This window comes from Opisthocomus hoazin, chromosome 5 (genome assembly GCF_030867145.1).
Source record: "Opisthocomus hoazin isolate bOpiHoa1 chromosome 5, bOpiHoa1.hap1, whole genome shotgun sequence".
Taxonomy (NCBI): domain Eukaryota; kingdom Metazoa; phylum Chordata; class Aves; order Opisthocomiformes; family Opisthocomidae; genus Opisthocomus; species Opisthocomus hoazin.
In genome coordinates, this window is record NC_134418.1 from 78963574 (window position 1) to 78991360 (window position 27787).

The following is a 27787-nucleotide window of genomic DNA, read 5'->3' on the forward strand; positions in this document are numbered from 1 at the left end:
GTAAAGCTTTTCATGTAGGTTGGTAGTGGCAATTAGATAGGCGTACCTTCTCATTCTATTGAAGTCATGCCCGACCTCAAACGTCTCAAAATAGATGATGCAATACCACTGAACTTTCCCCAAAGTACTGGCATCAGGTCATGTTCTGTGACTTTCTTTTAACCTAACAGTTCTTGTATCTACATTTCTGAGAGTTTCCCCACATTTCAGATTGGCGTGTTTGGCTTGTTGAAGAGAGATTGGTTTGGGGTCTTCAGTTTTGAAAGTACATGATCTCATTCAGTTTTAGAAAGCTAATTTTGCCCAGATTATATACTCCAGTGCCTGATACATTCTTGCCAGCGGTTTGATAAATCTGAAGCATACTCCTCTGTCAGGCTGAAAATGCCAACCTTCTATTACTGTCAAGTCACTTGACACTCACACTTTGTCATTTTTCATACCAGTTGAAAAGAAATACAGAATCTTTATCGTATGTAGTAGATTTATTTTTACCTTCAGTTACTCTACAAAGAAATGAACATTAAGCAAGTATTTTAAAACACCGATGACATTTTAGGTTTGTAAAAATAGACATTATGTGGACTCTCAAAAGGATTTTCAGATTTATTTTATGAGCTTTATCAGAGGAAAAATGTAAATGCTACACATAGCCTCCATGATACATGAGGAGCAGAATTATGTTTTGTGCCCAAAAATAATTCAGGAACTAAACTTTAAAAAGGTGCAAGACTTTTGTTATGTCTGCTTTTGATATGCAGACAGAAATTATAAATACAGTGACAAAAAAGTTTTTAAAAAATTTAAATTCTGAAATAATACTTTAAGACATTTTTAAAAGTCTTTGAATATGTGGACATTGTATTTCAAGCTTTAGGATTCATCCGGATTTTAAAAATAAATTTAAAGTACGTAGAGCTTCTTATTTTGATTCTATATTCTTCTTACATTTTAAGCTTCTTATATTGTAGAATGAGAAAAGTATATAAGATTGTTTGCCACTGAATTGTTAATTTCTGCTAGTCTTGTAGACTTGATGTAAAATTTTGTAGCTTTTTCTACTTTAAAGCAGGTTCAAAATACCCCAATAAATCAGTTATGAATAGTGTTGATATTTTTTTAAAAATGGTAAGGTTCGCTTTGTCGGTCAGGTGTGTGTATGTATGTAGCTGGCACCTACCTGAAAGCAATGTAGCCCATAAAAAGTTTCAGAAATGGATTTAAAAACTGTATTCTTTCAGCTTTTTTTTTTCCTTAGGACTTCACCAGGCCTTTTAGAAAAGATCTTTCCTTTGCATATTTTAATTAACATTTATTTTTAAAGTTGTCCAAGTTTTAATTTAGCAGTGATAAAGATATTATGATGATATTTCCCTATTGTTTCTATTATGGAAATTGAAAGACAGAGATGCAAGAAAGCAGTACCATTTTCTGCAGAAATGTTTTAAAATTTACTTTCAATTGGCAGTGAGTTTCTGTTTGTGTGGTTTGATTTTTTTTTTTCAAAAACTAGTGTATGTGTGTGCATCCCTTACAACAAATTTCTGCTAAGTGATGTGAAAGCTGATTTCACTGCAAATCATTAAAACAACGTAGAACTTCTGTTTTGCTTCTTACTAAACAGTCTTTATTACATGAGTCATTTTACTGTATGACTTGATATTTATTCCTTATCACAGTTGCTGCATCAGAAAATTAAGTCAATATAACCCCAAATTCAAAGCAAAGTAAGCAAAATCTATTTGGGGCATACATCACTGGTAGTTGAATAATACATGGTGGAAGCAGACCTGAACAACTGCTTGGTTTGTACTATCCATGTAAAATAGCTGCTCTTCTAATGATCTGTCAAGTTTCTACATTTGTTAGGGCCCAACCTGTAACACTTTGATGGCTTTGGTGTTTGCACAGATACTTGCACAGATCTATGTTAAAAATACTATCTTGATTACAGCACTTATGTATATGCTGTAGCAATCATGTAATACCTCAGCTGTTTCACTTTTTGTATTCCAGTACGGCTATTTTCATGTATAATTCATTGAGTGGTATTGGCAACTTCAAAGACAACATTTTAACAGAATTTTACTGGTATAATATGCTACTGGTGGCTAGCAGGGACTTCCACCTCCCTCAGAATCCCACACGAAAAGGTTTAAAAGCTGCTACTTTGGAATCAGGCAGAAGTCCTGACAGTTGTACTGCAGTTCTAAGCTGTTCATGGCGTTTTGTGTGCATGCATATATTCGTGTGTTAACAGAAGACTAGCATTTTGGGTACACGGTGACTGCTTCATATCCCTCTGGTGGCCTCATGCGAGCCCGTGCGTGAGCTTCACAGTATAGCTGGCCCTCCACAAAGAAGTAGCCTTTTTGTTTCAGGTTGAGATTGCAGTCAGAGCACACAAAACATTCTGGGTGCCGGTATTTATCACGGGCTTTCACCACTGTTCCTCTATAAGGAAACAATAAAAAGAAAAAAATAATTAATTCATATGAATTTAAACTGGGAAGAAACTACAATATGACACAAAGTAAGTTCTATGTTTATCTTAAGGCTTTCAGGTTGTTCGTCTGGTGGTTCTGCCAACTGCTGTAAAACTTAAGGTTGGAAGCTGAGTTTGAGTAAGTGACAGAAAATGCAGTAGAGTTGATCACACAGTTCAATCGTTCATTGGAAAACTAGAGTTTGAAAAAACACATTTGGTTACAACACAGAAAGTACAGTCTAACCAATCAAAATGGTGACAAAAAGAGGTTAAAAAACACATTTCCTCAGTTACTGTGTTCTCTGAGCTCATCAATGTCTGTGTTCTTTGCTGAAGTTAGTGAAGTCATTCAGATAGAAATCTGGTAGTTTTAAAACAGGCCTCCAGAGCTTTCTGGACACTGCCACGGGGTTGGGAGAAGGATCTTTGCACTACCAAGAAACTTTAGAGACTTCACAGCCTGAGACAATGCAGCACACAGGTAACTGCTGGTTTTATAGTGTATGTGTTCATGATTGACTTGCAAAAGGTCCTGAGAAATCTTATTTACAGCCTTGATGGTACATTGTCAAAACTGAAATAAACTGTAGCGAAAGTGTCTAAAGTACAGGTTAATAATTTGGGATTTAGAAAAATACATTTTTATATCTCTGTTCTCTAGAAGCTTTTTTCTACTGGTGGAGACGAAGACCGTCACTTAGAAAGCATTCCTGTAGCCTGCGGTGGTGTTTGAGGGTATGTGCTTGAGCTAAAGATTCTTAAAACAAAAAAGAAACGACTTACAGAATCCCATTCCCACACTTGTCGCACAGTGGCACTTTCTGGGCACCAGGCATGGCAGTAGGTATCTTTGTCACAGGTGCTTTCACACTTCTTGTACCCACAGGGCGTCCATCTGAGTACCAAAACAATCCGGTTATGCACAGACTAATAGAAAAGCATCTGATGCAGTTAAATACTTTTCCTATAAATATACTTCTGGATGCATTAATAGGCTTTCACTTATATCAACAATGAAGTTTCTCTATACAAGTTTAGTGGGCTAGATTCCACCTCTTTGGAATCAGGAAAAATATTGTGTAGCTGTAGCCAAAAAGCAAGGACAAAAGTGATTATAGATATAGTGCTCTCTGTCTCATGGACGTCGCCTGATTCTCTGATAGTAGGTCTTGGGTGTAGCAGGAGAGGGAGGAGGATTTGGCTTTAACATAGCAACAAAACATAGTCAAGACCTATTGTTAGAAAGTTTCTTATTTATATAGCTAACCATACAACAAATTTAGAAAGATTAGTAACATGATACAAACACAGAATTATAGCGAAACACAAGAAAATTCCAGGCAAAAAACCTACAATGATATTTATAGACAATTAGATGTATTTATCCCTTCTCTGGTAAATACTGAGATATAAAAATTAAAATTTTAATTATTTACCTTTTAGGTTAATTTTGGTTGCATTTTATTTTTTACACACTGTAAATATAACAAACTTGCAGCCTTTAGTAATGATATTTCAAAACTTCTTAGTTTGAAGGAAATATGACAGTAAATTATATTGTCCTCTTCAGATTTACATTTCAAATGAAGAGGACATGGGTGAAAATTATTTTAGGAGTTGGTTTAAATTTCTCTTTTCCTGGATGTGGAGGAAAGTGTTTTCTTTCTTGGGGTCATGAGTATATGCAGCTTGTCCCAAAAATTCTATCGCATAAAACTTTTTATCATTCAGTTAAAGTCAAGTTTGTATATTAACGATTTTAATATCTGAGAAGAAATTCTGAAAAGTGTGACTAACACCCCCGTTTTATTCACACAGGAGATTGCGATTGCTAGCTATAAAAGCAAGGAGGAAAAATGTTAGGAGATTGGTGTACTATCTGTAAGATTCAGAATGATTTGGGCTTTCAGAAATTCTTATAGCTCTGGTCTCTCATATTTTCTTCTCAGATTCCCCCTTCCCACAAACATTTAAAAATGCTTTGAACAGGTAGAATATGTCATTATTAACCACCTTCCTCGGAGACTAAATTCTGGAGCACCTTAAAGGAGCCAGACTGGCGAGGTTGAGTGGGCTCCTCCTGGTTGGTGTGCAGCATCTTGTACACGTCCGACTGAGGCACTGAGTTGGGAGCTGGGTCACTGTGTCACAGGGAGGAAGAGCAGATAAAGCGCTTTAACAAACACGACTTTCAACCAAGAGCTCTACCAGGCACAGAATATGATTCAGGAAACAAACGTAAAGACCATGTGTTTCTGCAGCTACCCAGGTAGCATTGCTTTATGTAGCCTAGTCTTGATCTAAAAAGTGCTGAAGAAAATACCTGTGTGATTGTTGTAAAAACAGATCTACACACTCATGAGAGTATTTCTGCAATGACTGTTCCGGCTCTAACGGCATTTGGAAGCAGGCCAGTACCTGTGTTTCACCTCAGAGCAGTTGCATTCCTATAACTGCTGTGTTACCAGGTGCTCTTTGGTACGGCATCCAGAAGTTCCATTTTCACAGCGGCTGGCCTCAAGAATGTTGTGAAAATCCCAGCTCATATCTTTACATATGTCAGCCAAAACCGAAGCAAACAAATCTTTTGGGAGAAGATCATGACGTGAAGGTGTTTTTACTTTTCTGTGTTGGCTCGATCACTAGTTCCTGTAGTGATTATTTGGCTAAGATAATTGTTACTTATTTAACTTACGGAGATGACCAAAAAGAGTGAAAGAGGCATTGTATAGTAGGAAGCATCGTAAGGTGAACACTGATGGATGGAAATTCTATTTCTCAATTTAATTAGAGTGGGACATGGCTTACTTTTTGTAATGCCAATTTTATGATAAAAATATAAAGTAAATTGTTGTCCAAACAACAGCTGATGGTTGAATTTCCAATAACCCGTGAGTGAAGATTTTACCAAGAATATTTCATGGTGTTTTAAACTGTGCTAAATGTTCTAAATTGATCATGAGATCTGAGAACTAACAACTTGAGTCACTGAGAGGAAGAGTAGATGAGTATATGCACTGGCAGGAATTAGGCTGAGCGTGTGGCATCTGCAGATTTCAAACTGCTACTGGGACTAATTAGAAAGGCCTAAGTTTACATAAATATCCAGTTCAAATTTCCTGTTACAACTGGCCTCCTACTGTCTGTTCAACCTTAGGTAAGTTTCCACTGGAAATAAGCAACTAATTCCACAAGGAGTTAGACTGGGCTTTCATTCACATGGTTTGGTGTGTTTCCCAGGGCAGCATCTAAGCTGTCAAACAGCAGAGTAAAGGCAGTGGCAGCTGGGCACTGACCCCTGTTGCTCCTGTTAATTGTTTGCATCTTCATCAATCAACAGATTGCTCTGAGCCGTCTTTAAGCTGGTGAAGACACTACCACTTTCTTTTCCTGTCATAAGCTTTTAATGAATAGAAGGAGCTTAGTTTTTACAATTCTCACCAATAGCAAATTAAAACCTTGATTCTCTCCTCTACTAAAATATACTAAAATATACTAAAATATTTCTAAATATCAAACAAGTGATAAGACATTTACATACAGAATGCAATAAATAAGACACAAAGATGTGAGAGAACGTTTCTAAAAGCATACATACTGAAAACCAGTCCCATGATAAAAGAGACATTTCCCACCTGTGTAGAGAGTCAGTTCTCAAACTGGGAGTGCCACAAGCATATGTGAAATCTGATTACCCTGGGCTTAATCTATGATTTCAGAATAAAGAAAAAGCAAATTTTTCTTTTATTCTTCTGTAATTATAGTGATTGAGGATAGTATTCATGCAGTAGATTAACATCACTCTGCAAAGACTTCATGAACTACAGTATTCATCAGATAAGGTGAACTTAAATACTTCTATATAAATAGGAGTTTTATGGTTAGTAAGAGCCCAATTCTACAAGGTGCTGAAGAAGGCTTATTGGTGCCAGTGATTATTGCTTATTTAAAATATTAGTAATTAGCTTTAGTTTACACCATACATATTATGAATTATTAACTTAAATACTGTTGTAAAACAGAAAAATAAGTTGCTATTATAAAAAGGTAAAGATGAAGAAATATGAATGATGAATTGTCCCTTGAGAAAAATGAATAGTGCTTTAAAACTTTTTATTGTATAATCATTGTTGTTACCCAGATACATAAGGTTCCTACCTGACTTTTAGTTATTGCAGTGGATAAAATTCATAAGTCAGAGGTGGCTTAGCAGGCTGACAAGGAAAATTCTGTCTCTTTTTGGACAAGAGCTAGTGGTACTGAATGAATTGTCCTAAATGGGAGTTAGGTATCTACAACACTATAAAATTCTACAAGATGTCCTAAGCTTCATAACCTGAATTTCAACAGTTGAAATAAATTTGAGTTAATAATAACAATAATATTGTATAAATTCTTAATAAGTTGTTAAATGGTTATTAAATAAATAGTTATGATAACAATAATAAATAGTTTTGAATTTTGGAGGGAATCAGAATCGCTTGATTTGGAGTGATCAGTCAGCTAATAGTCCAGGTAGTATCATCTGTTTTTATTTATTAGCTACAAATACAAGATTATTTCCTATGAAATATTTATTTGTAAATTCTGAAAGACTCCTTTAATACTTTGGGTTAAAAATCGTAAGTTACTAATACTTTAATTGAAATATTGAATGGCTTTAAATGACTTAGGTTCTCTCTAACCCATTTACCCATTTTTGTAGAAACAGTGTGATATTATTAAAGCTCATGATTTTTGGTAAATTCTAAATTTGTATATCCATTAATATTAAAGATACTGCTCTAATTACCTTATTATGGGTGTTTCCCCCAGAGCTGTAGAAACTTGGCCTTGCAGTGTTTCCATGATATTGTCATCTGAGTACAACTGCATAGGTGTGTTAAACTGAGCGTGTACGATCTTGACACCGGGAAGCTCCATTTCCAAGGGAATGTTAGGGGCCATCTTAGACACTGCTTTCAGCTCGGTAGGGCAGATGGAGCTAACCGTGCTAATTGAAGAGGGGGTGCTGCGTCCACTGCCACAGTCAATCCCCGAAGGAGTGCTGCATCCACTGTGTTAATAGCCAGGTTACAGAAGAGTGTGCAACGCGTATCGGATTATAGAGAATAGAGAGAAAAGTACAGGAATACGGTGATGTTAACAGGGCTGAAAAGCAGAAATAGAACCGATACGGAAAAGCAAAAGTAGAGAAAGTAGAGAAAAGCAAAAGTATGTGTATTCACTGAAAAGTATTTTCCTGTAAAAAGTATCAATGCCAGTTATAAAGCAGTCCTTAAAATTCTGGCATGCATTTGCTTTCAAGATCGTAAAAATTCTTTGATAGATTGAATAATTCACAACATAATATTACTTCACATTTTTAATGCCAGATTTTGTTGAGGATTAACTAAGCCTCCCTAAAATTCTTTGTTCTAGATGAGTAACTCTTAACATCTGCAAACAGGCACCATACAAAGGTTGTGCGAGTTGTCCGTGCCAGTGACAGAGTAAACACCTGCAGTACTGGAATCCTAGACACATCGTCCCAACCCTGTACCTCACCATCATCTTAGTCCACAGTTGAAGAGACTGGAATGGTGTGAAGTAACGAATGTGACATTTCCTGTATTTCCTTAAATTCTACATTAAGACAGTTATTAATCTTTTAAAATTAGTTTAACAACACATTTCATGTTTTTAATATTTGTTGAACATTTCAAAGAAGAAAAGATACTAAAACAGCCAGGCATACTTTTGCATTTCTCAATCACACTGTTTCCAGTAGAATGTGAAGTGGTCCTTCACAAGAGCAATGGGTCTGTATTCAGAGAGTTAATTATACTGCTTTTGAAGTAGATTTTACATATAATTTATATATAATAAAAAAGATGTACAGTTTTTTAGAAATATTAATGTTGCTTGACGTTACTGAAGTAAAGTTACTGCACACCAATTTGACATCTCTGGAAAAGGATTAGTAAAATAATGTGAAGGTTAAGCCCAAAGGCTTCTTCAGTGTCACTGTTTTAACACTTCAGTCTTTTTTCTCTATAGCACCTCAGAGGCTTCCTTTCTTATGGGATATTTCTTTGCTGTTGCAGTGTAACAGCACATAACCCAGGCTTCCCACAGTCATTGGTCATCATTTACTTGATGTTCAGGGCTGTGAGATGGTAGATGCTTAATCTCTTCCTCCAACCTGTGTAGCAGGGTTGTGGTTAGTTCTTTGCAAGCTGAATGATTCTGTGTAAACCTGGGAGAATACTCATTTCCTAGTTTGATAGTACAGTACTCTGCCCAGTAGCTACTCTTGGGTGGAGAAGATGATCCAAAATTCTCCCTTTGATTCAGAGGGTGATTTGTGTAGGACCACTTTCTCAAAAATGTAGAGAGAAATACATACATTCAAAAATGCATTAAAAGAAAGCTAATTCCAGAAATTGCCTTAAAGCAAAAGTACAGTTCTGCATCACTGCCTAGCATGAGCCAGCCAAAAATTTCACATGGGGGCAACTTATAAATTTGTAGTCTTTTCTTTTAGAAGAATCAAGACCACCTTTAGATCCTTCATTAGAGTAAGTTTTGTCAGTGCTGGTAGTGTTAGTAAATGGAAAGTAGCAGGCAAAGGCCAGCACAACTCTTGCTATGAGCAGCCAAAGTAATGTTAAAACAGAAGAAATTATAAATATGAATAACATATAATCATAGATTAAATATAATTTCCAGTTAGTTTTGCCAGAGTAAAGTCCAAAATCACGGCTAATGTCAAATCCATTAGCTCAAACCCACAGGCCAGAATCAGCTCTTCTTTTAGTCAAAGTCCAAACAGTGTGACAACCAAGGTTTTCTAGATGTAATGCCCTCTGTCAGAGATTCTGCAGTTTGTAACCACAGACTGCTCCAGTGCTTGAACACCTGACAGACAATATCTCGCATCAGTCAGGTGCTGTTGAGCTTCCCTGCATTTTTAGCCTCAGAATTTGCATTGTTTTTTCCCCTCTGTATTTAATAATGTAAACAACAGCAGCATTTCATCCCCAGTTACAATAGAGGAATATTACACTAAAATGGTGGATCTAGATATATAAGCCTTTCTGCATTTTAGAGCTTTATGTGTCTGTGGCATCAGATGGTTCTCCTATTTTAGCTCTGCATTAGGTTGCATTCTGAATAGAGGTCTGCTGAAAAGCGAACGTAAAATCTCTGAATGGCCTAGATGACAACTTATACAACTAGCTATCTTGTCTTTAGCAAGTTAACAAATGACATGCATTTGCATTTGGACAGAATAATTTCAGAGTGCCACAGATTTGTAAGTGTACAATATGTGGTGCTACGCTGCAAGCTGAATCAGGTTCATGAATACAGTTATTTCAGACTCATATCTGTATAACTGAGAGGGGAGTGTGGACCCGCTTTCTTTTGGAAAGAGAGATTTGAATTTCAAGCCTGATCTCTGCAAGTCAACCATTTCAGGTTTTTTTTTCATTTCAGTGTTAGGCTACATAACTATAAGTAAGTTTCAAATGCATCAGTAGGCTTTATTAATGTGAATGGTGAATATCCATTAAAAAATAACACCATGCATCCAAATCCAGCACAGCACTCAGAGTTTATAACCTGCTTCGGCCTGAGACTACGAAAGGTTTGGGCCGAATATTATGCTTGTGTTCAAAGTAGTTCATATCCTGTAAAGAAAAGAGGGTTAAATTAACTTTCTTTGGCCTGTAAATGCTTATTTCTAGTTAAAAAACAGCTATAAAAGTATTAAAATTGTAACCATGAAGTAACCGTGTTTAATTTGTACATTCCTGGTACTCAAAATACAATCCCTTTAGTGTTCAGAAACATTTGGAGTAAAGTGCAGTTAGAAGAGAGAATGGTACGTAGTGTTGCAGCCCAACATAGAAGGCAAAGATTAGCTACCTGCAGCGTTGCTACTACAGGAATATGAATGGATAGTTTCCTGTGTTGGAAAAAATTGCTTCATTTATCACTGTTTTTTTGGATAATCAATAAACTCCTGATGATCAGAAAAAAACAGCAAGAGCTGGACTTTGTAATTGAAAACAGAGCATATAGTGATATACCACAGATAACTACGTATTACAAGTAAATACCAGTACTCACTGTTGCGATGAGTTGGGAATGAGACCCCTCAGTTGTCCGTGAAGCGCATCTTGAATATTGCCAGATGAATACAGCCCAATTGGAGAATTATAGGAGGAGCTCACTACCTGTCTTTTGTCATCAATATTTGCTGCTGCAACAAAAGGCTGGGCCCTTCTGTTGTGAGCTGTACCAATAGGCTTGAATTCCTGTACGTGATAGGCAGACAAAACACACAAAGCTACAATGCACACCAAAGCTAGTCATGAGTACAACTGACAACATCAGTATTGTTAATCTCTGCATTTTTTACTTTTGCGACTTGGTTATTTTTTAACTGGTGCAAGCATACTATATTTTTCCATGAATTTTCTATACGCTGCTGAAGCCAGACACATTCAGAGAGAATGATTTTCCTGCCTCAGGGCAAACAGAAGGCATTCCACATTTGTAAATAGTGTGCAACTTTAAGAAGAAATGAGAAAGATGAATATTATAGTAACCTGTTGGATTGCTCTCCAGGTTTTGCAGTTTGCGTGCTTTTAGAAACATTTGATGGACAGTTAGCTTAATTGCTCTCCTTTAGTGCTATTCTCTGGCTTCTGCTTTTTTGTTACATACTGATGGAGGGACTCACAGGTGTATGAAGATTTTATTCTAAATATCTTGTCTAGAAAACGTATTTTTTAACACTTCTTTTAGCTGAAATGGTCTTGAATGTGTATCAGATTGAGAACATTCTTCTGAACTTATTCCATATTTTGAAGCATACCTTCTTCATCAAAAATTGTGATGCTGTATAATTTAAAGACAATGTGAAATCGTCACAAATAATTAAAACCCAGAAATGGGTAAACTGGAAATAATTCTGCATATGTTTCTTTATTTCTGGAGTATGATTTTGTTTATTGTTGGCCCAGATAATTTCCTCTAGTTGTGAAATTCATAGAGATAAGATCTGGAAACAAAATCTCTGATGACCTTTCAGATAACTTTCAATGTTCTTCTGTAGTGATTGGCCAGGAATGATGAAGACTCTTGACTGTGTGAAAATTTACTTATTTGTATTGTGCATATTTAGTGCAGTCCCCGTCAGCTCAGGTCCATCTCTAATCCACAGAAACACAGACTGTGGAAAAAATAGTGCTGTCATCTGTGGAGGGTTGGTTTTTTTTCCTTCTGCACTAAGTGGGTGAGGAATGTTTGCTGCTGCAGTCCGTTAGCTTTTCCTGATGTCCTGCAGCGCTCTTTGGAGACAGTGCTGCAAGAGCACTTGAACTTCCATCCACATGGAATAAAAAGCTCTGGTTCCTAACGAATAGGTTTCTAGAATAGGAACTGGTCTCTCTTTAGAGACTGGAACTTGCAATGTTAAGATAGCAGAGATCACTAATACTGCAACTTTCATAGAGATCTTTGCCAATTCTCTGATTTGGCTTTGTTTTTGAGTGTGATAGGTGTACCAGGAATACATCTCCACTACTATAGACTATTTCTGTATTTATGTTGCTATCCCCCTGTGTCGTATGACCTGTAGGCAGTTTTAAATTCTGATTCTGCTGAATGAGATTTATTTCAGATTATTGAAGCTTGTATCTTGGGTACCAGAGCTTTTGGCTTAATTACTGTGTATAATTTATGCTGTCTGGTATTTGCTATCACATATTTTTAATGGTGACACACCCAACATCTTCAGCTTTAAAATTATTCAGGTGTAATTGTAGTCTTCCATTTATGTCTTTCAAGCTGCACAAAACAGTCTCCTTGTTCTACTAAATGAAACTCTAAACAAAGTGGAGTTTGATGCAGAAATGCCTCTTTTAGATTACCTTAGCCTTTAGGAATGCTAGAAAAATTTCCAGTTAGAACAAATACAACCTATAACCAAAAAACAAAGCAGATATTTGAATACTCAAATCCACAGAATAAATCAAGATAATAAGAGCAGATTAGGTAAGCATGGACCCATTTTTCATATCTGTAGATTTTCATTCATTCTCAGAGCATTATTTCATTTCTCAGACAATATCAAGTCTGTTCAAAGTTTTGGTGAATAATTTGCAAAAATTATGGAAACCTGAATGTGAATTGGCCCTTTTGTTTTCATTTTAAACAACAGCTTCAGAAATATATTTAGGAACAGAGCTAAGGAAAAGTCATGGTTATATAGAATGTGCAACCAGAAAACGCAAACAGTAAAAAGCAGTTTTGTTAAATGAAAATGTTTAGCAGCGTTGCACTGTAAGAGGCTACTCAAAGCAGCAATCAGATAAATGAGCACAAAGATTTTATTTGCAGTTCCTTATTTCTGTCCGATAGATGTGGGTTGCAATTAACAATATGTATTAGTAAATGTAAATGATCTTCTAGTGTTTAGGATCATGTCTACTTAATGAAAATTATTAATGTCAAAGTATTTAAGATTTATTTAAATCCATGTATGATACAAAACAAACAAAAACAACTGTCAACATTGTCATTTCATCCCCTATTTTTATTTCTTGTTGACAAATGAACAGCACAGAAGATGTGGCACCATAATAGCATGTTTACAATATAACAGTTGTGAAACAAATATTTGCAGTTAGTTAGACTTAAATTCCATTTTCTTTTTAACTCATCTATTCATATAAAATGTCAGTGACAGAACATACAGCAGCAAAAATAGTCCAGCTCTTGTGTTTATTGGATCTCACTGAATCTGTGAAAAGTCCTCCTTTAGTTCAGAAGCTAAATGAGAACCGGAGGTCGTTGAAATTCCTAATCAGGAATATTCAAGAATCACAGTATTTAATTCCTTAAATTTTTCCTAGCTTACTGATGTCCTTTTTGCATGGCTAACTACATTTGGCATTGATACAGGTGTCAGGAGTATAATGAATGTAGCCCCCAAAGTCTGTTGAAATGCATCCAGCACGGATCATGTGATGGCGTTCCCTGGGGATAGCTGCTGTGACGGAACACAGCTGTTTACATTGTGGAGGTATCATGGGACTAAAATCTTGATCTCCAAATGCTGTTATGGAAGAAGGGGTAGGTTCTTGAAACTAGACTAGCACAATTATGTTGTTTCAAAACTTGATTGTAAGTGGTAATAGACTATAAACTTACTTTTTAGAATAGTGTGGGGTTTCTCTCCATAGATTTTTATACTTACCTATGTGTACAGTATATTTATATCTCCCAGGAATGTATAATATCTTTCATGGCCAAAAGCCTAGCCACACTGAACAAAATGTTCAAAGGCAAAGATAGAAGCAAAAAAGAAAAGCCTAAATAAAAACAATTAAAGAAATTGTGGTAATGGAAATAAATTCATTTTAGATGAGGTTAAAGGGATTGTAACTGAGAAAAAAAGTTACAGGTCATAGTGTTGTTTTACACTGACAATACAGCTGAAAGGATTTTAAAAATAATTTTATAGGATACAGTTTGCCATTTAGATTGTTTTATTTTCTCTTCCTAATTATATTCTTTGAGAACGTTATGTTCTAAATTGTTTTTATACAGAATACGATGTGGTCGTATTAGTAATACTTCAAGTAGTCTGTTACTTCCTATTATTTATCCATCACTCTATAGGTTGCTACAGACTAATGAAATTAGGTGGCTGGATTTTATGTGGGAATGTGTAGCTTTCAAGAGTGGCTCTTGGTCAGCCACTTACTGCTGCAAGTTATTTACTAGAATTGTTGCCTCGGTTTCCTCTTCCCAGAGGACAAAATAGAGAGAGCCTTCATTGTGCTGTGGCAATTGCCTGTATCAGTCTCCAAATGACTCTTTGGAGATGCTCAACCTAATGCAAAAGTTCGCTGCAGTGTAAAGGTTCCTTCTTCCATAGCTGCAAGAAGATACGTATTTAGTTGTTTATCAGCTTTCACATAACCATTTCCAAGCATCTGTAGAATAATTTTCATTCATTTAAGCTAAAGTAAGCATTCTTTGGCCAAATATTTGGCCAAATTGCTGAACAATTTAAAATATGTTTTACTTTCATTTATAACTATCTTTTATTAGCTTGTAAATATAAATTAGATACTTACTGAGAAGACTGCGTAAGTCTAAATCTATTATTGTTATTTAGCTGGCTTATAATGTATTTTAAATTATCGACTTTCTTTTGTGAAACTTTCTTAGTGAACTTCAAAATGTCTATCTGGCTCGAATGAAAAAATCTGACTACATTTATAGCATCTGTGACCTTTTGAGTAATTTTAATTTTTGTATAAATGGAGGAAATGCTTTTTATAGAACTCAGTGATTTTCCATTTCTGCACACCAGTCAATGTGTACAATACTTTTGGATAAAAGGGTTTCAAATTTGAAGGACTACTGTACTGCTTTTGGATTTTTTTGCATTCATTTGGGCTTCAATGCCTTTATTTATTGTTGGATTTCAGCAGACTCTGATACAACCTAAAGAGCACAGATTATAGTTGTGCAATAATTTGTCATCTGAGGTTAAAGAAACTTTGATGTTGTACAGTTTTCACTACTGGTATACACACTGCTGGGTCTCGTGTGTTGCGACTAAATATGCAGTAAAATTTAATTTAAAATTTCAGCAATTGTAGAAAAAAAGGCTATACTTTTTTCCACAGGGACATCAGAGTGATGGATGTTCTTGGATGGAAGAATTTAATCTAAAATGTAAATAATTCCTAGAATGGTTTAGCATATTTTTTTTTTACAAGCATTGCTACTCTCTGGGGCCTATTATTTATTAAATATACTCAGTATTCCTGATTTTCCTAGGAAGGAAAGAGGGAGACATACTAAAACAAAGAGGTTGGCTATTTAATCTAGGAGAAACAGTTTTTCTGATTGCCCAGTGGAGACTGCTTTTCGGTAGCCTGCCAAATAGCACTTAGGGAACTCTTGTGATTTTTTCTTTTTGAGTAACTATCTTTTTTAGGAACACAGCTTTCATTCAAAGGGATTACTCTTCTGTCATACATGCCTACATGGTTTTCTCCATAGTTTTTTTTAGTGATTTTGTTCCATTGCTATTTATTTTATGTATATCCTAGCTATTCCACAAAAATATGCATTTAAAATAGTTTTGTTTCTTCCCCATACTATCTCCTACTGCTGAAGAGGCTATATTATTTCTGATGAAGTTTGCTGTATCACTGAATGCAAGTTTCTAAATTGGAGAGAAGAGAGAGAACTGAAACACTGAAATGCCATATTCATGTTTGGGAGTGTCTGTGCGAAAGCTGAATTGGTGGAAATATTTATTGCGTAGGATTTACTGAAATGGAATCTGCACTTACGTTTTTCTTGGATAGCACAGAAAGAAATACTTTGACATATTTGCTTTGATCCTGGAAGGCCAAGATCAGCAGAATGCTCTTCCCTTCCCCTTCTTGAGAGAACAGCAAATGTTCAAGTAGGTTAGAGAGGAATGACAAAGAAATAAAGCTCTAGTTGTAGGCAGTAACTAGCTAATTAACTATTAACAGTACTGAGACTTCGGCTCATAGCTTTGCACGAGGGGCTGGGTGTGAGTTTGAAGAGTGAGGAGGATTTCAACTGGTAGGATTTGCTTTGTGTATACACAAGGCTCAAGACTTTCCTGGTCCGAAGCGGTGAATGGCTTGCTTATTGATCAGTAAATGGGTTTTGTAGAAAATGGTAACTTTCAGCTCAGTGGGGTAGTATAGAAATGTATGGAAGTAAAGAGACCCAGTATTAAGGGATCTCGCTGTTTAACTGACCGTTACATGAAAATGGCTTTTGTGACGTGAGGAGTGCGTTGCTTTGGCACTTGACATTTATTCCTGGTTGAAGAACTTCCTCATATGATGAAGAATCTCTACAAGAGTTGAAGTAACTTAAACTGTATCAGAATAAAAGGAGATATTTTCTTTCCATAACAAAGCTATGGTGATACGTACAGTTGTAAAGGAAAATGGGAATCTGTTGTAACTTGTTAATGTTTTGTTTCAGTTACATGTGAAAAATCAGAAACAGACAGTCAGATAAAGTGATGTTCATACATATCATAACTGTGATGGTTAGTATTAGCTTCAACTGGCCGATAATGGATGAAGTGCTATTCAAAGAATTTTAATGACCATAAAGGAGATCATTTAGAGTGTAAAAAGGCGAACGGAAATGGGTAGGTAACTTAACAATCCATACCTGTGGTTCAGCTTCCAAATTTATCTTGAAAGGGTGCGCTTTGCCATCTTCTGAAACTTGTGGGGACCATAATTTAGTTCCTGCCCTAGAAAGAAAGGCAGAATTTAAATAACTTGAATTCTTATAGAGTTGCATGCCTCCCTGTAGAATACAATGGAGCTTGAAAATCTGCAGTTTGTTCTATGCTTTTTTAATGTTTTGGCATAAAAATACTTCAATGATACATAATGTGTTTTATATGTAAACAATATATAGAAAGTGTATTTGCTTTTTTAAAAAATACATATACTGTGAACAATTGGAAATAACTTGTTAGTAGTTATCAAATGCAAAGGGAAAGGGAAATTAGTGCTTTTCTGACCTGAGCTGACCAAACTTTTTTACAGGGCTTTTTTTTAATGGTTGATAGAATGAACGTTGGGTCCTCAGAATATTTTGCACAAGTAAGTGAATATATTAGGAATAATGCTAAACCAAAACAACATAATTTTCTTTTTTTATGACCACAATATCCATACAAAGCCTGCTTTCCTATGTAGGAGGGGTGCAATCTAGGTGTGCAAAGTGTATGTGCAAGCATAAATAGAACACATGATTCTTTCAGTCACTGAAGCAGAGATAACAAACATGGAAATATCAGTTACAATTCTGTTTTCATTGACAAAGTGAAATATGGCAGCAAATTTTGAAATAGTGTAGTGTTGATGTTAAATATTAATCTAACACTGTTTGTTACATAAGTACAAATATTTAGCATTTAAAAATATGCACATATTTCATAGGCACAATTGCACTTACCATATTTTGAAAATTGCTTCCTAAGAGAGTTGCTAAATGGCACATATCCATCTGTGACAGAACCTCAAATTAACTTTTTTTAAAAGTAGGAACTTTTAACCACAGTGCATGCTCTAGTGCTTAGACAACGCTCCTCTCACAGAAGCCCCCCCTTCTGTGTTTGGAAAGCAGCATTGTGGTCAGCTGTGACGAAGGGCTGTGCCTCCTTGAGGGCCTTGGGTCAATCAGAGCTGTCTGATTCTTGGGGACAGCTGAAAGAGTGCGCTCACTGATTCTGATTAAAGGCTGAGTGATATTGGGTTGTTTCTCTTGCTGGCTTTAGCTGAGAGAAATAAACACAAAAATTTTCTGGACTCCTGCAGTTTAGGTAAGAGATGGTTTTTTTAGTTTTGTTTTGTTTTTAAATTGCTTTGAGAATCCTGTATTTGGTTTAATACATTGTGACCAAAGAGGTTGGCTTAAACCCTTTCCTTTGTCTCCCCTTACGAATGTGTGACGTGACATCGCTGTCTTTAACTGGGAGGATGTGCTAACAGCGTTGTCTGTGGCTTTCCTGAACTGGGAGGATGTGCTAGCAGCCTTGTTTGTGACTGGGAGTGGGAGGCAATGAGAAGCAGCTGTGGCCACGGGACCGTTAGAGCAGAGAGGCAGCTTTACAAGTGACAGCTAGCTGTGGGTTGTATTATTTCCCCAAAAGATGGAGAACTGTTTGATTACTGACAGCAAACATAGGACTTGTGGAATCAGTAGGTGGTATGGTTCAGAGCTTGGAGGCAGTAGGTGGTGTGGTTCAGAGCTCAGAAAATGTGGTGAGTAGCCTGAGGGAAGCTATTCTTGTGTCTGTGAAGTAACGTTCTGAGGAGTCTTGCCTGATCTGGAGTTGCTGAGGTGGGTCTGGGTGCTGTAATTTTAAAGGTTTTGTGAAATTTGTAAAACTACTTAAAATAGTTATGCTATGTAGTAGTTGTACTGTATCATCAGTTGGTTGGGTAGGATCTTCTTTCAGAAGTAAGCAGACATACACGCATACCTCTCTATTTTCAAACAGAGCTGATGTGCAGCTGCTTTAATTCTCTCCTGGGCATCGTTATGTGTCATGTTCTCTGTGCTTAGACCATCAATAGCTACAATAACATCGCCAGGGCACAGGTTGGCAGCTGAAGCCTTGCTTCCAGGTGTAATCTGAAAAAAGCAAAATTTAACTGCATAAGCACCATGCATACCTTAAAACTGATAGAGAAAATAAACTTCACCATGCTTCCCTATTTCCTGTTGGGCTGTGGAGGGAGGGAGTGGGCCTGTAAACAGCTTGATGATTGCTTACAGAAAAAGTGAGCTCTTAATTCTGCCAGACCCTCTGCAGTTCTATTGTTGGATCACCATATAAATGCTTTATTCATCATAATTTCAAATTAGATGGAAATTATCTTCACAACTCTACATTAAATAGTTTCCACTCTGACTTCTATAGTCATTGTAGATTGTCTTTGAATCTTCTGTCTCAACTGTTTTTTTTCAAGCAAATAACACAATGGCAGTTAAGTTTTTCCCTTACAACTCTAGGCAACAGCAGAAGAATAGAACTGTTAAGAAATTGTGCTACTTGACGTTCAGTGTGTGATGTGCCATTGACTGGATAATGTAGAAAGCCACTTGTGGCCTTATCACATTTAAGGACAAATACAGCAGTTGGTGTGTTTTCTGCTAGCCTGGCCTCTCATGTTGTATCGTTGAGTAATCAGAAATATTCTAATAATACTGAAATGACATTTTGCTCTTTATTCATGTGTAATCCAGACCCTGAACTCCTCAAAGTGTTTCGATTTAAGCCCCATTGCATTTGAATAACAGTGGCCCTGATCCTTCAAGGTGATCTGTGTGGTGCAGTTCATACCTCACGGAAATGTACCAATGTCAGTGATATTCACAGAAATTGCCCAAAGCTTATCTTTCTATGCTTGCTTTTTTTTTTTTTTTGTCTTGTTGATAATCATTCTGCGTCATGGTTAAAATAATTGAAATGCAACATAATGCTGGAGAGGGACTTTTTACAAGGGCCTGTGGTGATAGGGCAAGGGGTAATGGTTTTAAATTGAAAGAGGGTTGGTTTAGATTAGATATAAGGAAGAAATTCTTTACTCTGAGGCTGGTGAGGTCCTGAAACAGGTTGCCCAGAGAAGCTGTGGCTGCCCCCTCCCTGGCAGTGTTCAAGACCAGGCTGGATGGGGCTTTGAGCAGCCTGGTCTAGTGGAAGGTGTCCCTGCCCATGGCAGGGGGGCTGGAACTAGATGGTCTAGAAAGTCCCTTCTCACCCAAACTATCCTAAGATTCTATGATTCTCTTTGAAAATAACTGTTGTAGAGAGGCCATGACCTTAGCTAAAGCTTATTCTAGAATTGCAGGCCTTTATGTGCAAACAGGGGACTTCTCATACCACCACACCATTTAAACAGGTCTTTGGTCACTGAGTGGGATTCGGGACCCTTAGGTGTGTATTGCCATTTTGGGTGACCCTCGATAACCAAGACAGCAACATGAAATCGATGGATGTAGCACATAAGGTTCTGGAATTCAGCTCTTCTGGAACAGCAGATCAAAGGGGACAGGTTGATTCACCTAAAATAACACTAGCTGCTTATTTTTAAATAAATGAATCCTAACGTGAAGGACAGAAATGTCAATATAGTCTTATAAGAGCAGTTCTCTGATCTGTGCTGTGTATGAAGTAAAAAAGCTATTGGGAAGAATTTATGTCACCATGGATTCTGTTACAGCCAAAGCCAGTGCTATCTCAATTATTAAAAGTAATTATGTGTTATGGACAACTGGAACATATGCTGTGGAGATGAGAGTAAGCTGCCCAGTATACCTCCGGTATGTTCTGAACCCCAGCTATGGTGAACCTGGTACTAACTGTCAGCATAAAAGCCAAATAGAAATGTTCTTTTTGATATGTGTTGCACTGTATTAGTATTGACACAATGGCAAAAATCAGCCAAATAGTCATTCTCTCCTCTTTCCAGCCGTCCTTCTCTGTTAGGCGGGTCTGAACGCTCAAAGAGTTTGTTTTGTGGGCTTTTTTCTGCGTTCCAGCACGCAAACTGACTTTTGATTTCACTGTAACAAACTGCAATGCATGTGCTGTTAGCAAGTCAGGCAAACTTTCCCAATGGGTACTTGTGGCCAGCTGGAGGCTTTTACCCCCTCACCCTCCAAAAGAATTGACTTGTGTATCACAGAATCACAGAATAGTAGGGGTTGGAACGTGCTTAACATGTGTGCTTAACAAAGTGTTAAGGCGCCTAAATAATCTGTTTGAGTATAGATCGAGGAAGTTGCTCATAAATTCTAAGCCTGAAGTCTCCATAATTGTCTGTTTGTCAAACTTCAACAGCTGTAAGTATGAATGAACTACACTAACACCGCTGACATTAGTGTAATAAGACAGGGGCAGAGGTATGATTGCGCTTCTCCCGTTTACCTGGAACGGCTCCTGACTTCGCTTAGCATGTTGTGGACGCACGTGGAATGACAAACTGCTGCAGAATTCCTAGCGTTCAAGTGTGACTGTTGATGCCTTCATACCCAAAATGGGCAAAACCAGCCGTTCTTGGTTCCATCTCAGGAGTAAGCTTGCATGAATAACCCTTATATAGGTTGCTTGGTAGGTTATGCTTTTTACATAACACAAATCATCTTCTGTATCTGTGGCATACTGCAGCAATGCACTGAGATAACGATCCTGCCTTATAAAGTAGCATATCTGCCTAGCATGGTACGTTCCCAGCTGTGCTGCTAGTTGGACCTGTCCTACTCTGTGTTGCTGGTAATACTGCACAATTCCTTGGATTTTCTTAGTGTATTGTCACCAGCTGCAATGGTACCGCTAAGTGGTTGGACGGGGTTACCATTGTTTGGTGGGAGCAGGGATGGAAAGGGCCAGGAGTCTGTATTTCCTGTTCCTTAGCTGAATTGATTATTGCCAGGCTTCTGGGACACGTCTGTTGGGCCTTAACACCGTCATGGGGGTGCTGAGCTCCACTTGCCCAGGCTTTCTGGGGTCCAGAACTGCCTGCCCTCGTGTAATACTCTCCCTCATCTGCCTTTCCTGGGTTTGATGGAAAGAGCTGGAGATCTGCTAGGATGGGGCAGGAGCAATGTGGCTGAGTGCCAGCTCTTCTCTCCCCTCAGTATTTCAGGGGGAAATCCTGACTGTTGCTTGTGGGGAAGGGGGGGCAGACACAAGTGTCGCAGCCTGCATTTCGTAGAAAGGGACTGGGTTGTGCATTGCAAGATCCCACCTTCTCATGGGTATAATATTGATATTGTGAGTACCTCAATAATGTAAGTGATACTGTTTCTTAAGGAACTTACTAGTGATGAATTAAATGTGTAACACTTAGGATCATATGGTGACTGTAGTGTTTGTTGCTTGCTCACCCATGCTTCATGAAGCAGATTCCATTTGCCTTGCTATTCAGGACATGTCTGTATGGTATGCCTGTTGATCCTCTATCCTACGTATCTCAGATTTGGATGAATACAAGGAGAAGTGTTGAGCATTTAGATGTTGTCAGAGACTAGATAACTATTTAACCACATGAGGGGCAATGTCTTCTACGAAACTTTGAAGAAAATCTCTCTGCATCTGTTAATCGACATGCGAAGCCCATCATGGCATGCCTTCAGAAGTATTTCAGGCTCTGTGTTTTCTGCAAAGAGTTATGAATATTTGCGTACAGAGTGGCTAAATATAAAACTGAGTTCATATAAATACTTGCGCTGTGATCTGTAAAGGTTTATATAAAAATAGAACTTAAATCTAGAGTTGATAATATTTCTAGAGTTGATAATATTTCACTATTCCCTCCAACCTCTACAAGTTTTAATTATTTCTGTAACACTTTATTCAATGTGACTTAAATTCTAGGACTGCATTCCTCTAAACACTTAACCCAAAATATTATCTTCTGGTCAGAATAAACTGAGATTACTGTTTCCTTGAGGCTAGGGTTTTGATCAGTGTCATTGATGTAATTTCTTCGCATCTATGTAAAGTTCCAAGGATTTCAAGAAATGTTTTCCTCATTTCTAGTTAATTTGTTGTTTCTGACCCTAATAGAATCCGAGTAGGTCTATTTTTAGTCCCCTCCTGTTCTTCCTACCCTCCCAGTGATTATGATCTGCGGTTTTTGCATTTGCTTGAAACCGTCAAGAGAATTGCCTTGCTTGGGAAACCACAGATGGGTTTTTGAGATGACATCTGTTCTTTAGACAGGTGGATGATGATGTCTTATGTTATCTGTCTCTCTTGACAAGTCCTGGTAAATGCTTTCTCTTGTTGAACAAGGACTATAGCCAACCAAACTGAACACCTGTCCAATTATTTTATTCAAAATGTGTTTGAAAAGAGTTTCCATTTATTGTTTTAATGGCTAATATTTTTTTCTTGTCAGGACAGTTAAGCCAAATGTGAATGGGCTGCTGGTGATACCTTTTGTGAAGGGAACACCGAGGCCCCAAAAACCAAGGCATATGAATCTTGCAAAATATTCACTACTTCTTAAGGGGTACTACATGAATGCTTATTTAGAGACTCTTCTAAAGTTATGCTGTGGCAACAAAAATATTAATTTTAAGTGAATCTACCATTAATATTCTTGAACTTCAGCTAAGCAAACTTAAACGTGACATTTTTCCTTATATATATATTTTATTTCATAGTTCTACTTGAGATATGATTTTGAGCATTTCTGTAATATACTAGAAAGAAATGGTTTATGTCTTGTGAGGCATTTGGTAGGTATGAGTCAATTGCAAAATAATTTATTCTTTAGAAAGTTACATTTATAGTAACATCCTTTGTTACTGCAGTTTTAAACTTCATTGCACTTTAAATCTAAACACAAAGAAAATACAAACCAGACACCGCTAAGATATTTTTCATGAGAGATAATGGAAACTATTTTTCTTTTGGAGGCCCATAAAAGGTAATGAAGGCCCCAAAACATCCAGAGATTTTTTTCTTTTTTATGCAGTGTTTTTATCTCCTGTTTCTCCAAAGGTTTTGCTGTGTCCTATGAGTATTTGTTATGAAGCTGAATACAGCTAAATAATAGCATTTTGGTTTACTTCTGTTTAAAGTAAGTAAAATCTTTTATGCTTATATAGACCTGGAAGAAGTGATTAAATTAAATGAGTTTTTACTCGTATTATATGTGAAAGGTTGGTCCTTAAACTTCCTATAGACTCTTGTTTAGAAGCATATTTACTGCAAGGCATCACCAGCGGTATCCATCCTTCAAGGCTCTTGATGTTTACTTAATACCAGGCATAGTGTGTGGATTGAGTCATAGTGCAGGGCTTTAAAAAAATAAAGGCACTCGGTGTGTCTGAGGTTCTGAAGAGCAGCAGAAGTATAAGAAGAACTAATTCTAGTCTGAGGTGCATTGAACACGGTTTTCAAAGTGTACAAATGATCAATATACGTGTCCTGTCTTTTGAGTAGATCTGTGTCTTTAGATGTAGGGCAGCTGACAGTGTTTTATATGCTCCATTCATTGGGTAACTGTTTTTTTGAATAAATTGCAATTAATAGCTCAAAATCCATTAACAAATGAAGGCTGGGATTCTTGCCCTTAATTAGGGGGTAAGGTAAATTTGTCTGTTTCTGAATATGGCAGAAAACACCAAAGAATTATCTCCTTCATGTTCAGGACTGGATAACTTTCTAGTAATTCACCAATTTAAAATTCATGAAAGTGAAAACCTTTACAAATGTAAAAAGAGGTGCCATTGCCTTTGCTGCCAATACTTAGAACTTGATTTAATTAAACGAGAGTCAGATTAATCTTGTAAAGTTGGCACAGAGTTTGCAAGGCACAAACTTCCAGACACGAGGAGCTGTTGCCAAGCAGTCTTCTCCCCCAGTGATCACAGAGGCTAGTCATGAAAATGATAAAAACGGGGTCTGGCCTTTAGTAGGCTCAAAACTAGTTTTCTCATCTGAATGCCTGGGGAGATCATGCCAGAGTTTTTCTGCGGCCAAGGCACTTAAATTCAATTTTTGAGGCGTAAGTAGAAATGCAGTTAAAGTTGCTTAGACCAATAAAGCAATCCCAGAAACGTGTCACACAAAACTTGTAAAAGCTGCTAGCGTTCAGCTGGCTCTCCTCCGAACTAGCAGCTACTTGCTAATCTACTCACAGCTTTGTCCACACCTCTGAACTCCAGAAAAGGGCAAAAATCCGAAGTAACTACTAAATGTAATAAATCGAAAGGAAAGGGAAAGAGTACCTACCCTGGTTATGATTAAGGGTTGGTTGAAATCTATTCCTCCAGAGAGCCTGAATCCCCAGGGTGCCGGTCCTTGGAGAATAACGTTTTGTGGCATTCTGCAGAGTTTTTTTTTTTTTCCTCGGCTACTGTTCTTTTTCCCTTAGGTCTGTGCGAGGAGCTGAGCTGTAGGAGGAAGGGTGCTGTGCGCAGGGCACCTGCCAGCCGGGGCAGCCGACCTCGTGTACCTCTTGGGAAGCTGTACTCATCCTGCAGCTGCGGGCACCGTGCTTTATCCCTGCGCTTTGGGTGACGTCAGCCCGTCCCTCGGCTTCTCCACCCACAGAGGGGAGTATCAAACTCGGACAAATAAAGCCTGGATGCTGGAAAGTTTACAACAAGTACATCAGCTTTATCTGCTGCTTCAGCGTCCCCCTCAGCCCGGCAATCGGGAAGCTTTAGTCCCTCTGGTTTCTTAAAGCAACCCTGTTGCTCGTTTGGTATCGTGCTGATTGCACTGCCGGTGCTTGTGTCAGCCTTGCAATGCGCTGCTCTGGCTTTTGTACACGATTCTATTTGATGTAAACAGAAATATTGACAAGGAGATTTCCCTCTCAAGCTCTTGTTTTACACCTTGTCCTGTTTGTAACGTAATAGTTTAATGCGCTAAAAAAGTCCTTCCAGCCCTTCGGCTGAGTTTTTCGGCGACAGTCACTTGAGACCATGGCATGCACCAACTCTAGTGGCTTGAAAAATCTGGACTGATGTCATGCATAGTTCTCATACTGAGGGAGAGAGACGCAGTGTTAGGTGATGATGCCTCTTCTCTTTGTAGAAATCTTTGCTTTTTTTAAGGTAGTTGCAGATACCTTCTGATTGGTCTTACTGAATAAATACTTTGCATTCTGTTTGGTTTTCTTGTATCAGCTTGATCAGCTTCATTCTGACATCTGTACCCCTAATATTTTGTTCAAAAAGATAGGGAGAATTTTTCAGTGATGGTATATGTGTTTACTCACTTTCTTATCACGGTGTTACAGATTTTTCTTAATATGTGATATTAGCAAAGTTAATATATGCATGGGTAATGTTCTTTAAGCATCTCTTTGTCCAAAGTTTGGCCTGTTCTAGGACTGTCTACAGCTCTCATCAGGCAGCGTGGTGGGTTGTTTGGTGTCCACCCCCCCAAAGGAGTCAACAGCAGGTCAGCGGGAGCTTTGAGAGAATACCAACTGGTGACTTGGATATGTATTTTGGTGTGAGAACAGTACACATAATTTTTCTGCCTTTGAGGAAAATTTCTGGTTGGTGGTTTTGTGTGTTTTGTGGCTTTGCTGGTGGTGTTTTGTGTGTTTTGCTATTTTGTTTTTTGAGTTTTTTATTTTTTTGTTCCTTATGGCAGAGGACTTACCCGCTTTTGTTCACTCTGTGTGCTTTCCTTTCTTACTAGCTGTAGCTTGCTTAGAAGTCTCTGATGGACAAGAAAGAGCAGTAAGCGAGATAGAAGAATAAAATGCAGGTTCATACCATTCATATAATTTCTGGTATGGGTAATTCATTTATCTGTAGATTTCGATATAGAATTGGCTTCCACCTCTTTGGCTTATTGAATGTCCTTACGTGTGTCTGCTGCTAATGTCTGTGTGGTTAAAGTTCTTCCTGGTAAGATATCCTGAGTTTTGGTGACGTTTTGTTGGATTCTTGAAAAAAATGTTTTTTTTTTTTTAGTTTTATGAAGGTTAGCCTCAAACTTTTTTTTGTGTTTGTCCTTTATTTGTGTCTTGCTAGTAGATAGTAGTGTTCATCATGGATTTTTGTATTCGTGTTCTTGCCTAGAATATAATATAGCATCACAGAATGTTCGGGATTGGAAGGGACCCCTGTGGGTCATCTAGTCCAACCCCCCTGCCAAAGCAGGGTCACCTACAGCAGGCTGCACAGGACCTTGTCCAGGCGGGTCTTGAATATCTCCAGAGAAGGAGACTCCACAACCTCCCTGGGCAGCCTGGGCCAGGGCTCCGTCACCCTCAGAGGGAAGAAGTTCTTCGTCATGTTCAGCTGGAACTTCCTATGCTTCAGTTTGTGCCTGTTGCCCCTTGTCCTGTTGCTGAGCACCACTGAAAAGAGTCTGTCCCTGTCCTCCTGACACCCACCCTTCAGATATTTGTAAGCATTTATAAGGTCCCCTCGCAGCCTTCTCTTCTTCAGGCTGAACAAGCCCAGCTCCCTCAGCCTTTCCTCATAGGAGAGATGCTCCAGTCCCCTCCTCATCCTCGTAGCCCTCCGCTGGACTGTCTCCAGTAGCTCTTCATCTTTCTTGAACTGGGGAGCCCAGAACTGGACACAGTACTCCAGATGGGGCCTCACCAGGGCAGAGTAGAGGGGAGGAGACCCTCCCTCGACCTGCTGGCCACAATTCTCCTAATGCACCCCAGGATCCCATTGGCCTTTTTGGCAGCCAGGGCACACTGCTGGCTCATGGTCAACCTGTCATCCACCAGCACTGCCAGGTCCCTCTCCGCAGAGCTGCTCTCAAGGAGGTCGGCCCCAGCCTGTACAGGTGCATGGGGTTGTTCCTCCCCAGGTGCAGGACCCTGCACTTGCGCTTGTTGAATCTCATCAGGTTCCTCTCTGCCCAGCTCTCCAGCCTGTCCAGGCCTCGCTGAATGGCAGCACAGCCTGCTGGTGTGCCCACCACTCCTCCCAGTTTGGTGTCATAACATTCTCTATCATTACAGTGTATTTCACACCCAGATTGGAATAAAATAAATAGTAGCAACTCCTTCAGAGTAAACTATCAGGAAACATCTGTATCACAAAGAGCTTGCAGTGTGACAGCTGTCCTGAGCTGGTGGGGACATAGCTTACAGCAGGGATGTGAAGGAAGATGGGCACAATTAAACAAATAAGGCAAGGCATGTCTATAGCTCCGGGTGTATCAATCGTGGTAGCTCAAATATTTTGAAGCTGAGGAAAAAAACCCCC

The 27787-nt window shown here is 38.1% G+C and overlaps 1 protein-coding gene across 3 annotated transcripts; it reads right to left on the reverse strand.

Annotated features, from left to right (window-relative positions):
• Positions 1-466: 466 nt before the first annotated feature.
• PDLIM3 (PDZ and LIM domain 3) lies at positions 467-25229 on the reverse strand. 3 transcript variants are annotated; one of them, XM_075421855.1, is made up of 8 exons: positions 24828-25208; positions 18558-18709; positions 16730-16814; positions 10094-10161; positions 7281-7544; positions 4502-4629; positions 3272-3383; positions 467-2454 (listed from the first exon to the last, which is right to left on the reverse strand). In XM_075421855.1, exons 1-8 carry the CDS (start codon positions 24918-24920, stop codon positions 2265-2267), a joined length of 1092 nt encoding a protein of 363 aa, XP_075277970.1. In that variant the 5' UTR covers positions 24921-25208; the 3' UTR covers positions 467-2264. The 3 variants fall into 3 exon arrangements, with proteins under 3 accessions (XP_075277970.1, XP_075277972.1, XP_075277973.1); XM_075421857.1 differs by lacking the exons at positions 7281-7544; positions 10094-10161 and adding an exon at positions 10604-10791 and having other exon boundaries at positions 24828-25229; XM_075421858.1 differs by lacking the exon at positions 7281-7544 and having other exon boundaries at positions 24828-25211.
• Between the last annotated feature and the right edge of the window lie 2558 nt (positions 25230-27787).

Excerpts from the sequence above, each read along its gene's own strand:
- PDLIM3 (XM_075421855.1), bottom strand. The coding sequence starts at position 24,920 with ATGCCACAAAACGTTATTCTCCAAGGACCGGCACCCTGGGGATTCAGG. Across the intron at positions 16,815-18,557 it reads CTCTGTTTGAAAATAGAGAG|GGCAGGAACTAAATTATGGT; the intron begins GTATGCGTGTAT and ends CTTTCTTTCTAG. Across the intron at positions 7,545-10,093 it reads GTAGTCTCAGGCCGAAGCAG|TGGATGCAGCACTCCTTCGG; the intron begins GTTATAAACTCT and ends CTATTAACACAG.